The following is a 13430-nucleotide window of genomic DNA, read 5'->3' as shown; positions in this document are numbered from 1 at the left end:
TTCCCATCTCCTCCAGGGCCAAGACTCCCCTGAGGATTCAATTCAACCTGGTGGATTCAGTACAGGCAGGTCCAGTCCCCTCCTTCCAGGCTGAGCAAAGTGTCCCTGTGTAAGCCCAAGGTTCCAAACAGCCAGCTCATGCACTAAGGACAGGTCCCGTTCCCACAGCCTGGGAGCCTCCCAAACAGTTCAAGCTATTCAACTGTCTCACTTATCCACAGGGCCTGATGCAGTTGGTGGCTCCACAGCCCTTGGTTCATAATTCATGTGTTTCCATTCGTTTGGCTATTTGTCCCTGTGCTTTCCCAATCTTGGTCTCAACAATTCACACTCTTACAGCCCCTCCTCTTTCTTGACAATTGGACTCCTGGAGCTCCACCTGGGGTCTGGCCGAGGATCTCTGCATCCACTTCCATCAGTTATTGGATGAGAGTTCCACACAACAGTTAGGGTGTTTGGCCATTTGATCACCAGACTAGGTCAGATCAGGCTTTCTCTCAACCATTGCCAGTAGTCTGATCTGAAAGCATGTTAGAATTTTTTTAAGTTAATAAAATCTACCTACTAATAGGAAGTTCTTACAGTTGGTCCACGGCCACCTCTCTATCCTTAAAAACCACCAAGACTTTAAATAGCTTTTATTTGTCAGGCTATCTCAGAAAACATTTGCCCTAGTGGGAGTTAAGAAAATACTGTATCATTGAGTCTGCTAAGTCAATTTTAATATAAATAATATGTTTTTTGAAATAACTATTTTTGACAAAGTTACTAGCACCAATTAGGGTTTTAAATATCTTTTTGCTGTTGACACTAGCATTAATAATTTAAGAGCCATGTCCCCTAGGATGATAGAATAAGGACAATCAAATATCCCTTTTCATAAAAGCAACACTAGTTGTTTAGTGTTTAAAAAAACCAAAACACTAGCACCAAATCAACTTTTTCAGAATCTTAATAACAGTGAAGATGTAGCTTGAAGGTAGAGTGCTGTGGATATTGCTCTGTGTAAATAAAGTTCTGATTGGCCAGTGGCCAGGCAGGAAGTATAGGCGGGACAAGAGAGAAGAGAATTATGGGAAGTAAAAGACTGGAGAGAGACACCGCCAGCTGCCGCCATGAAAAGCAACATGTAAAGATACTGGTAAGCCACAAGCCATGTGGCAAAGTATAGACTAACAGAAATGGGTTAATTTAAGATAGAAGAAGTAGATAACAAGCAGCCTGCCACAGCCATACAGTTTCTAAACAATGTAAGTTTCTGTGTGCTTTCTTGGTTGGGTCTGAGAGACTATGGGACTGGTGGGTAAGAGAGATTTGTCCTGACTGGGCCAGGCAGGAAAACTCTAACTACAGTAGAGTGCCTTTTTAGCATACACAAGGCCCTGGGTTCATCACTAACACTGAAAAGAAAAAATCTAGAAATTAACCAAAGGCTTACAGCAGCCGAGAGAGCAAATGTTTTATCATGTCAACTGTGTCAGGACTGTGTGTGTAGCATGATCAGACCAGTGAACTGCATGAGCACACACATGACCTACTGCTGCTATCCTGCTTTGATTGTGAAATGAGTTCCCTGGTCGGAACTCAATGCTGTACAAAACACCATGATGATGGATAAGGTGTTCTGTAAGTCTCTGGGCGATAGTTTAGGCAGAAGCATTATGTACATGAAATGCAAACTCGTAACCAGCATTTAAGTATCTGTCCTTGTAAGGATGAAGTGCTGCTCTTTCCACGATGGGTGTGGTTTAATGTAGTCAACCTGACATCCACTCTAAAAGCAGGAGTTCCTCCCACAGTCTATCTTCTTTGGATGGTCCCCATGGATCTGTTATATGATCTCAGAGCCTATCAAGCTGATGATGACAATCAACACTCACAACATTTGAGACATGAAGGCTAAGGAGCCCCTTCCCGTCATCCCTACTACTTCAATTCAGTTCACTCCTCAAAAATGAATAGATGCTCATCTGCTATGGAGGGCTTTCTGTATCTGGGTCAATATATCAGTCAGTTTTAAGATTGGACATATTTCACAAACCCGTAAGCTTTAAAGGTGAGCACTGCAGCATACACAGTGCAGAGGATAGGGAGCCTAGGTTTCAGAGCAATACAGGAAACTGCTAGAAGGCCAGGACACAGGCATGAGGGGCTCACCATGTTGTATTTCCCACACACACACAACAAACTTAGAGGTGTGTGCTACCCACACTTGCACCTGTGTTTAAAGAGGCTAGTGTCCTGTACCGGAACATAGCAATGGCGCAGCCACTCTGGTGTGCAGGAGCTGCACAACACATCTCACAAGAACGGACTCCGCATCTCATCCTCCCTCCTCTCAGTTATTCCTAGTCATGTGCAGGCCAGAGAATGCTTCCTTGTCTTAGGAGTACATGGGTGTCTGTACACAATTGATCAAAAAAACTTTAAGCTTCAGTTTTTTGTTGCTGTCACATCGCTATTGACTCCTTGGTATAGTCACAGAAAGACTTTATTTGGGAGCCAGAGTTATTCTCAAAATTCATTCTGTTTTTCAAGAAAAATATTAGAAACCAAGACCAGAGCAGTGACACAGAGACTAAGGGCACAGCTGCTTCTCCCAGGGATCCAGGTTCGATCCCAAGCACTCACAAGGCTGCACAGAACCACCTGTAACTCCAGTTTCTAAGGATCTGATGCCTTCTTCTGACCTCCACCAGCACTGCACATATATAGTACATATACATACATGCAGTCAACCCACACACCCACCCACACGCGCGCGCACACACACACACACACACACACACATGTAGTACATATACATACATGCAGTCAACACACAAACACATGCATGCACACACACACAAACATTTTTTAAAGAAAAAATCAAAAGCCAACTACTTTCTTTAAATTTATTTGACAAAATAATAAATATTAAATTTCAGTAAAGACAGGAAAGTAATTCTAATTTCCCACTTGAGTTTGTTAGAAAGCACCTACAGACAAACCTGGCTGCCTTTGGAGATGCCTGCTTTCAAAATTGGAAATTGAATCAAGTGAAAAAATTTACCAAAAGAGGTTAAACTTTGTAAAAAGCATTTTTCTGTGTAAATATTTATCTGTGGCCTGCACACCTCACCTTATTTCATGTTACATTATTGCCAAGCAGTTACACCTTGAACATGCGGTGAGCGTGGAAAGTACTTATTCAACTGAAGAACTGGCAAACACTCTTCACTGCGTTGTCCCTAGCAATCAAACCAGCTTGTACTTTTCAGTTTTTTGATGACACGACGCAATAGGGGGTTATATTCCAATTGACTGGCTCCTTGGAAGATGTAGTAGTGTCCTAAAATGGAAACAAATTCAATTCTTTAATTCTTACTCGTGTTTCTTCAAAAGTTAGAGCTGATTTTAAAGGTTATGTAGACTACCAAAGGTGTGGTTGAGATGTCAATGTTGGGGGCCCTTGTCAGTGCACCCTGCTCCCACCCTCAGCTACTCGCTCTCTGAGTGGAGGTCTCAAGAAAGGACACAGGGTGCAGCTCAAGCACACAGGGATCTTGAAGGAGGAAAAGGCTAGGGAGAACTCAAATCTTTTTTCAAATATTGGCCCACTCAGTAGGAGAGAAGGAACAAAATGCCGATTTCCGTTCTTGTTAAAGTGTTGGGCAGCTTATGTCACACAATGTATCTTAGCTCTGTGACACCAACAGGCAAGTTTGCTCAGGCTCAAGTTGAACATATTCACACCACAAACTGGAGTACCTTACACCCACTCTGGATCCCAGTCTGCATTATCGTACTTGAAAACGTGATTTCTAATCTTTTCCCAGCTACTTACTTTTGAAATAGAACACAGCATCAATTTTAGGCCCAATTCCTGGGAAGTGTGTGGAAATAGGTTTGGGATAAGTAGGGTCCATGGACTGTTGTCTCACATCATACCTGGGGGAGGAAATAGCCAGCAGGAGCACAATGAAAATATGGACTTCATCAACATGAAGCACATATTCATCTTCCCTGAAAGGGTTTTCAATGTATTCATGAAAAATTCGAAGACCGAAACAGATGGTTGATTTTCCCTAAGTTACCACAGGAGTCAAAACTTGACCGGTGACGGTGACGGTGAGTCCAACTCACTCACCCTCCCAGGGCTCCCCGCAGCTCGGCATTGAAGAGGGCTTGACACTTGTGTGATAGCACTCACTGGCCCAATGACTTAGCTGCCTGTCACCATTTTTGAAAATCCTTTCTAGCAAGACACATAATTATTGATTTTCTCCCATGGTGAAAAGAAGCAGGGCTAAAGAGTCACAGAACCAACAGGTTTTGCACATCTATCTTAAAGAAAAACTAAAAGTAAATAAAACACATCATGTTCACACTGGAGAGTGAGGTCCTAGTATTTCCATAAAGTCTCTTTTTTTTTAATTAATTTGCACTCTAGTACATTACTTTAGTTTTTAATTAAAATTTTTTTCTATTCATTTTACATACCAACCGCAGATACTCCTGTCCTCCCTCCTCCCCCCCCCAACATTCCCCCTAAAACCACCCCCTTTCCCACCTCCTCCAAGGCATGGGGAGTCAGAAGAGTCTGGTAGATTCAGTGGAGGCAGGTCCAAGCCCCTCCCACTTCACCAAGGCTATGCAAAGTGTCTCACCATAGGCACTAGGCTCCAAAAAGCCGGCTTATACACTAGAGACAGGTCCTGTCCCTCTGCCTGGGGGCCCCCATACAGTTCAAGCTAAACAACTGTCTCACTTATCCAGAGGGCCTAGTCTAGTCCCATGGGGGCTCCTCAGCTATTAGTCCACAGTTCATGTGTTTCCACTAGTTTGGCTGTTTGTCTCTGTGCTTTTTCCCCATAAAGTCTCTTTTACCACTAAGTGAAAAGAGTCAGTTTTCTCTAGACTTCCACATGATAGTTGAACATGCTTGTTATCTTATTTTCCACTCAATTTAGTTCTCGAACTGTTGCTTGCTCAACACCGACCCTCTGGCATTTAGGAAAAGGAAATTCTTTGGTGGGTTGGAAGTGGAATGAGCTCCTGGTCTCCCCCTGCCTCTCTGTCACTCAAAGGGCAGGTTCCTTATTTTGTGTTCTGAGGCCACCAATTACCAGAAGGAGTCTTAGAGTCCAGACACTCTCCAGAATGAAAATATTTCAGAAACCAAAGGCCCGGAGAAAAGAACCAGGCTGACAGTGAGTGTTTTAGACCCATTTTCTCTTGCTGCCTCTCCCAAAAAAGAGAAAGGTATTTGAAACTTTCATAGAAAAACTGCCTTGTGGAAATTCCATTCTGTGCCTGATTCTCAAATCTTAGTGGACAGAGTACCAGCCATTGGACCTCACCTCCAGCATTGTTTATCCACAAAGAAGTAGACCTTATGGAGAACTGGATCAAAGACAGCTGCATCGACCTTCTTCACAGACTTGGGGAAGCCCAGAGAGGATATGCTCCTGGGGTACTGTGGCTGTGGTACTAAGTTGTTTATTAACCAGTATTTGTCATCTATGAGGACAAAGACAGAGGGAACAACAGAGTCACACCAAAAATAATAAAAATACTGACTTACTATGTATAAAATATTTCTCTTGTGCAGAGTTCTCAAATTAATTTTATTTGTGCTGGAGCAGGAAGGGGGTAAACCTGAGATTCCATCCATGGTAAGCAGGTTCTCTGTGACTGAGAAATGTTTCTGTTTTTGTTCTCAATCATTGGTTTACCTCCTGTGGCTCTATGGCTTGGATGCTTTTAAGTTCCATAATCTCATATTTCATAATCTATCCCAAAGGTTGTGTGTATTTCTTGTATAGTTGAGCTTGTACATTAACTTGCCATTCAGAGCTATGATTACAGAAGTTTAGAGTGCTGTCTTTAGTCTCTATCTACAAAAAGTGTTTTTTTTTTCCTTTACTCATTCTTTTCCTTAGTGTTCTCAGTGGCAGACCAAGCATTGGAGTTACCTTTAAAAAGAAAGAGTTGATTTCTGCCTCCAGTTTTACAAGCAGCTTGAATACCAGATGGGATGGTTGGCCACATGGAAGAGATTGAAGTAACGTTGGTGGCTGGACTCCAAGGAAGCTTCCACCAGAGGAACCTAACATGTAATGCATTTAATATATATGAAAAATTGCTGTAGATTCATATTCTTCAAAACACAAATGGGAACTTGTGAAATGATTCAGTATTTCCTTTCATACTCTATTCCATGGATTTCTGCATGACAGCATCATTAAAGAGAACTTTAATCAATTCAGATAATGACAATGACTTAAACAGGAAACACACAAAAAGAAATATCTAGAGCCTGGACTCCAGGGATCTAAGATTCTAGTGAGGTCTCACATCCTGTTAGTTGGTTTTATAAATGGAAGAAGTTACTGTTTTATAATCTCAAAAAGAGAAGCATTCATCCTGCCTCCCATACATTAGCCTTCCTCACTGCCCTCCCCACAACCCAGCATCTTTCTCCATTTCTGCTCCAAAACAGAGACTGGGAGTCATTCTGGAATTCTCCAAGTTTGCAAGGAAGTCGACACAGGAACTTTTTCAAGGCCTTAATTCCAGACTATTTGTGTGTGTGTGTGTGTGTGTGTGTGTGTGTGTGTGTGTGTGTGTGTAGGTGTTCATGTATATGTATGTGTGTTTGTACACATGTGTATGGAGGCCACAGGTTTCTTCCTCAATCACTGTCCCCTGCTTATCTTTTGAGATGTGTTCTCATTGAGCCTGGAGCTTTTGGGTTCAATTAGACTGGTTTATACTCCACAAGCCCTGGCGACCCTGTTATCCTTCCCCTGCACTGGGATTCACAGTTTGTGCATCTGCTCCTGGGCATTTCTATGTGGGTGCTGGGTATTAATCTCAGGTCCTCTTCTTTGAACACCAAGTACCTTGCCAACAGGAAAATCTCCCCAACCACTGAGACCTCATCATTTTTACCTGGGCTCCTCCACTTCCTGTCTTTTAATTCCCAGCCAGATTCCTACTAAAAATTTAATTTTTTTTTACACACTAGCTTCCTAGTCAACACAAACAGCATCACACCAATTCCCTACTTCAAAAATCTAAGATGTCTCCAAAACTTGGGAATCAAGTCCATGTTTTACAAATTTGATCTACATCCTTTCAAATATCTTCTGACAAAAAGCCCTAACAAACAAATAAAAAAACTAACAAATTTAATCATATAGCCCATATCATTGATTAGATATGAAAATAATCATACCGATCTTTAAAGAAAAGGATTTTGTCTCCCATTGTTGTGACAGCGTCAAACCTCATGTTTTGCTGACAGACAGTTGATGGTGGACTGCTAGGATTTGCCAAGGGTGGCTTTTTCGCTGGGGGTCCTGAAAATACATTTTGATGTTCATTTAGGGGAATTTTGTAAGAGGAAAAGCTAGTCTTTTTAAATATTCTGTTTCTTAAAGGAAAATAAAAAAACAGTTGTGTTTGTTATGAAATTCATGAGAAGCATGCCCAGAAGATTTTGTCCTGCTTATTTGCATCATCACAGGTGAGAATAATTGAATTTCCTTTCTCTGGAAGCCCAATCAACAGAGCAATGGTACCACTGTTAGGATGTATTCCAAATGTGAGACAAAATGAAGATAGTGTCTCTGAAGCCTATCTCACAGGGTACACACAGAGTTCAAAATGAGATGGTCAAATTTTCCAAATGTAGATATGAGAGATTTTTTCATAAACATGCATGGCCTTGTACGGCAAATTATGAGGTTTGGCTTACCATAGAGGGACTGAATGCTATGTATGTCATCAGCAGAGAGGCGGAATGTGTTGGGGTCAAGAAAACCATAGCTGGGGTACATTATTGCATTTGGATTGTTGGAATGCTGCAGCCCCAAGGAATGCCCAAGCTCATGAACAGCAACAAGGAACAGGTTTGTGTCTAAGAGGCAAGAAGGTAAAAGAATAAAGTTGTGAAATAGATTATCACATTTTATTTAATTCATACATGAACTTGTACATGTTTATGGGGTACTGTGTGATGTTTTGATGCCTATACTTACTGCATAATGTTTAAGACAGGATAAATCTATCTATCTCTTCAAATATGTACCATTTATTTGTGGCAAAAACACTCAAAATACTTTCTTCCAGCCTTTTGAAATAAATAGTACACTATTATTGTCTATAGTTGTATTACTGTGCCACAGGCTCAAGAGTGGGGCTCCATGCTCCTAACTGTGACTTAGTACTAATTGATCAGCCATTACCCACCTGCCTCCCCTTTCTCCTCAGCCACTTGTAACCACCATTCTGCTCTCAGCAGTTCTGAGATTAACTTTTCTTATATCTCAATATGAATGAGATAGTGCAGTTCTCATCTTCCTATGCCTGAACTCTTTACACATAACCCGGTTCCGTCCATGTGATCGGAGTCCATCCTTTAGTGGCTGAATGTCATCCCACTGTGACTGTGCTGTGTTGTGCCATGAGTGCCTGTGCCTGTAGAGGCCAGAGTTGTTGGATCTGCCTGCGGCTAGTGTTACAGGCAGTTGTGAGCTGCATGACCCCGGTGTTGGGAACAGAACTCAGGTCCTCTATGAGCTCAGTGTGGTCTCTTAACCTCTGAGCCATCTCTCTAGCCCATTGTCTTGTCATTTGGAAAGAAATAATACAACATCTAACACAGTAGAGGGAACATTTGAGAATCCTTTACTTATTTCCCCACTGTTTCAAATAGCTTTTCTCAGTCTCGATATTCTTGTCATTATAGGATAGAAAAGTATTGTCAGAGCAATCCTTTCTTACAGATATTTAGACATATATAGTTGCACCACTCTGTGGAAGTATGAGTCCCCACTTCTGTTTTCAACTAAAGATGTCTGAAAATGTCTCTTGGAGCCAAAATTGTCTACAGTTGTGGACCATTTCATTGCCAGACAAATGGAATATATTCTGCCATGAATCTTCCAAAACATAAGTCACAGGTATTTTTGGTAGCTCACATTGTTTCTAAATCTTTCTTAAAGCTGGGGACAATGTCATGTGTCTATTGTTTTAACCAGTCCTGATCTGCAGACAGGGACTTTCTGCTTGTCTGCTATTTCTGTTAGGTTATATGATCCTGGGAAGAATTTGCCCTTTTTGTCTCTGAATAAAAAATATCACTCAACACCATAACAGAAACTCTTCATTACTGGTTCAAAGCAATACATCAATACTGGACATGGTACTGCATGCCTGTATCCCAACTCAGGAAGGTGATGTAAAAGAACCATGAATTCAAGGCCAGCCTGGGCCACATAGAATTTTCAGAATCACCTTTTTTAAAAATATTGAGTCAAGTCAGTTTTAAAAATAAGGCCAGGAGTCAACAGTACATGTCTGGTCCCTGCTTTTGCACAGACTTGCCACTGACTTCTGTTTGGTCTCCTCAGGTGAGAGCAGCTGCATTGATTTATGTTTCTAAGGTCCATTCTTACTTGAAGAGCTTACAAGCAGCCCCCAAATGACCCTGGAAAAAACTCAGACACATGGAACATGTCTGGTTGAGGATTTGTAGTTCAGCAAGTACTGAATCATATATAACATTCCCCTGCAGACTTCAAAATGTCCTTATCAAAAACGTGATAAGCTCTAGGCTGTGTGTCAAAGCTTTAGATGTGTGTCTACCTTTCTGGCAGACATGGTATATCTAAAAATATATGAAAAATCTGTCAGAGAAGGGGCATTCAGGGTTGAGAGACCACACTTGAATTTCTCCCTATGTTTTCCACATGAATGAATTGTATAGTTGAGAATTTCCAAAAGATATTAGAAAAGCTGTTGAGATGATGGCCTAAATTGTCTTAGACTAGGGATTACCTCTAATAATAAATAATGAATAATGAATGATGGGTTAGCCTCAGTCCCCAATATCTGAGTGGGATAGTGAGTTATAGTCCCAATTGATTGATTGGACATTCTGGAAATGGTATCCCAAGATCATGCAAGGCTCCAAGACTACATGTGAACTTGCACTTCTCCACAGGGATCTGTAACTTTTCTATAAATATCTTTCCAGGTCATCATGAATCTAAGAAGTTTTTAACATATAATCAATCACAGAATTAGTGTTTGCTTTTAAGTTTATATATTTTACTGGTCAAAACCCAAACAGCAGTTTTTGCCTTTCCAAGAGTTTACAGTACAGAACTTGCTCATATAATCTTGGTGATTCTTACAGATGATCTCTAACACAATCATACCCAATATCCCTGATTTGCAATAGGAAAAATTGGACTAAATACATAAAATATTAAATTTGATTCAGAGGTGAACAAATTAGAATTTGTTATTTAAGACTATAATATTTTGTCAGAATCTATTCTTTCAAGATCAGAACCTATCTTAAATTTAGTTATAGTTTTTTTCTCTCCTACCTTGAGAACTTTTACTCCAGATTTCTGCCTCATCAAAATGTGCATCTCCTTGAATACCAGGTCCAGGGTAAAAAGCATGGGCTATTGTACCACCTCTGCCATCAAAAGGATTGGGGTCTCCGTGAGCTTTTTAAAATGAAAGGAAAGTCATTAGTCAGCTACATCTGTCACATGGCGGGACAGACGACCACATCACAGGGTGCACTTGGTGCATCACATGGTGTCGTAGGTGATTTTGTCACACAGCTTGACAAATGACCTGGGTAAAGCTGTGTACCTCCAAATGCAAAGCGTATCATGATGTCAGCCTCGCCTGCATAAATCTTCCTGAATCTCAGAGGGGTCACATCACTCCAGACTTGAAAAGCTTTCTGAAATATGTTGTCCACATCCTCACGCTTCATGTCAGGCGTGTAATTATAGATCCTATGTTAAAGAACGAGGGAAACAAACAATACACCATGGGTTAATCTTGTCTTTTCTAGCCTCTCGGTCTGCACGCACGCCTGCAGGAAGAACTTCCTCACATACTGACAGTCCATGTGAAAACACATATGTGGAAGTTCAAACCATTTTTTCTTTGGAAAACTTTTTTTAATCAATCAAAATGTAATTTAATTTCCTCTTACTTATGAATTACTAGTAATTATTGTGAAAGATTCACTTTCATAAACACAAATACCCATTGTACCCAAATTCCACATTTATCCATCTTTAATATTCTACAGACTTCTCCCGTCTTGTCTCTATTCTGAATTGAATTGTTTCATTCTGTTTGTTTGTAGCTTTTCTGCTCTGACTGCCTGACTGACAGGCAGACGGTTGCCAGTCTTCCTCCAGTGAGCAACTCTCCTCCTAGAGATAAGGAGTTTGTATGTGTGCAGGTGTGTGTGTAGTATATATGTGCGTGCATGTAGAGGCCTGCAGTTGACTCAGATGTCTTCCTCAGTCATGCTCCACTTTGCTTATTGAGACAGGGTCTCTCAACTAAAACCCGAGAACCTGATTCTATTAGTCGCTAGCCAGCTTGGGCACCCCTTTTTCTGCCTCTCATGTGCTAGGATTACAGGCAGCCACCATGCTGATAATGGCTTTTACATGGATTCTTGGAACCTGAACTCTGATCCTCATGGTTGTATAACAAACGCTTTCTCCACTGAGCCATCATACCAGCCTGGAAACAATGAATGCTGTAGTGTTAGCAACTTACACAGGCTACTCTTAGATTTAAAACTTCCTTGTAGTTAAGTTTTAGGCTTCTAGAAGCCACACCCTTGGGAAAGTAGAGTTCACTGGGGCATACACTGACATCACCTGTAGGTGAGGTGGCGCTTCATCCATCGTGTCCTTCCCGGCACTGCCCTAAGATACTGTACATCAGGCACGCCACATCGAGGTGTGTGCATTATCACCAGAGTTGGGCTGTCCAGTTTCCCAGTCGCTTCCAGCCCAAAGAACTGCTGAATTTCCTGGATTTTTTCTTCTAGAGTGTTTCCATTGGTTTTGGATTTTGTCTTCAGAATTCTGTCCTCTTGAAAGCTGTAATACCTTGCCAAGTACTCCTGAACAAAACACAAGTAATGTACATAGTTGTGTTGTACACAGTGCACACTGCCAGGTTTCTGTTGGACCTCTGCAAGCATGGTCAGCAGCAGGCTGGTGCTCCTGAACCAGATGTTTTAATCACAGCCTACATTATTATTATTATTATTATTATTATTATTATTATTATTATTTAGACAATCAATTACAAGGAAGAAAAAATTTAACTTCCTATGCTATTTAAACATGTCAGTTTCCCAAAAGCCCAGTGGGAAGATTATTTATTTTTTACTTCTTCAGACGTGCTTCTGGGTTTTAGCACCATTTTGGCATCTAGTATCTAAGGGAACACTGTAATTGGCAACATCTATATTGTCTGGGTGCTGACACCATTTAGGCTGGCATCAGAACTTGACTGAGTTGGGAGAGGTAGCTCAGTGGCAGAGCATGTACCTGGCATGCTCAGAGGTCTGGATTTGGGGGAAATCTTGACACAGTGGAAGACTTGGATAAATTCAAAGTAAAAATAAGGTTAGAAAATAGAGCCAACTGCTGAGGAGGCCAATACAAAAGGATCATCTGAGGCCACAAGTTCAAGGCCAGATTAGACACCACAGCAGATCCTGTCTCAAAAAGAGTGTATGTAATTTTAGAAAATAGGGACTCAATTTTTTCATTATAAAAAGGTAATATTTTTTCAAATTTTATTTAAAAATACTTATGAATAAACATCTGAGGTAAAAGAGTATAGAGGGGCATGCTGTAACTATCATGAAAATCTGAAGCATCTACATAGATTAAGCCATGTACAAATCTCACATCATTAATGGACATTAAATTACTACTGCAAATAAAAGACAAAATAGGGTGTGAGACCAAAATACAGCATCGATCATAAGTGTAACCCAATAAAACTGAGCTAGAATCATTTACCCAAAGCTTTTGTAGATGGTACAATTATTCACCAATTCAATAACATTCTTTTAAATCATCACTTCATTTTGATATTCCTCTATGGAAAACAAAACATGCCAAAAAGAAATCAGCTACTTATGCTAATTTTCAAATCAAATAGTAATTTTCAAAATAAAACTTGCAAATTCAGTAAATATTAAAGACACTGGCTAGACCAGGGCAATCCTGTCAATACTTACTTCAGCAAATTTTGTTTCATTCACAGGAATGGCCCCAGAGACAGACACCTGCAAGACCACAATCAGCATGAGAAACTTCATTGTGACCAGCTCCTTTCAGCGGGGCCCGCTGGTCACTCTGCTCCCTTACTGCAAGTTCCTTTAAAGTCCACCTTATATAGTGCTTTAGCCGGATCTGTGAACGTGAAATCCTGAGTGACTCACAGTTGATATTATCCCTTGCTTTACTTCAGAGTCATGTGAACTAACTGTGGGTCAAAATGTCACCTAGCTCATCCCTGACCTCAGCATCTCTAGTATATTTCCTCAAAGTGACCAGTGAGCCTGAACTTCTACTATAAGTGCAGGT

The 13430-nt window shown here is 40.8% G+C and overlaps 1 protein-coding gene across 2 annotated transcripts; it reads right to left on the bottom strand.

The window, feature by feature from the left end:
• Positions 1-3230: 3230 nt before the first annotated feature.
• On the bottom strand, positions 3231-13162 carry Mmp12 (matrix metallopeptidase 12). Of its 2 annotated transcripts, none has more exons than XM_036194033.1 (10): positions 13075-13162; positions 11700-11964; positions 10663-10811; positions 10386-10511; positions 7745-7906; positions 7223-7346; positions 5958-6091; positions 5343-5502; positions 3821-3930; positions 3231-3328 (listed from the first exon to the last, which is right to left on the bottom strand). In XM_036194033.1, exons 1-10 carry the CDS (start codon positions 13160-13162, stop codon positions 3231-3233), a joined length of 1416 nt encoding a protein of 471 aa, XP_036049926.1. The 2 variants fall into 2 exon arrangements, with proteins under 2 accessions (XP_036049926.1, XP_036049927.1); XM_036194034.1 differs by having other exon boundaries at positions 3231-3331; positions 3827-3930; positions 11700-11947; positions 13082-13162.
• Positions 13163-13430: the final 268 nt, after the last annotated feature.

Source organism: Onychomys torridus, chromosome 7, assembly GCF_903995425.1.
Source record: "Onychomys torridus chromosome 7, mOncTor1.1, whole genome shotgun sequence".
NCBI classification, from domain to species: domain Eukaryota; kingdom Metazoa; phylum Chordata; class Mammalia; order Rodentia; family Cricetidae; genus Onychomys; species Onychomys torridus.
The sequence above is the reverse complement of the archived record's forward strand: the minus strand, read 5'-3'. Positions and strand labels throughout refer to the sequence as shown.

Bases quoted from the DNA above. Each gene is read 5' to 3' on its own strand.
- Mmp12 (XM_036194033.1), bottom strand. From the start codon at position 13,162: ATGAAGTTTCTCATGCTGATTGTGGTCTTGCAGGTGTCTGTCTCTGGG. The intron at 10,512-10,662 runs GTACACAGCTTT...CATTTTAAAAAG, and splicing joins GATACGCTTTGCATTTGGAG to CTCACGGAGACCCCAATCCT. The intron at 7,347-7,744 runs GTAAGCCAAACC...ATGTATTTTCAG, and splicing joins TAGCATTCAGTCCCTCTATG to GACCCCCAGCGAAAAAGCCA.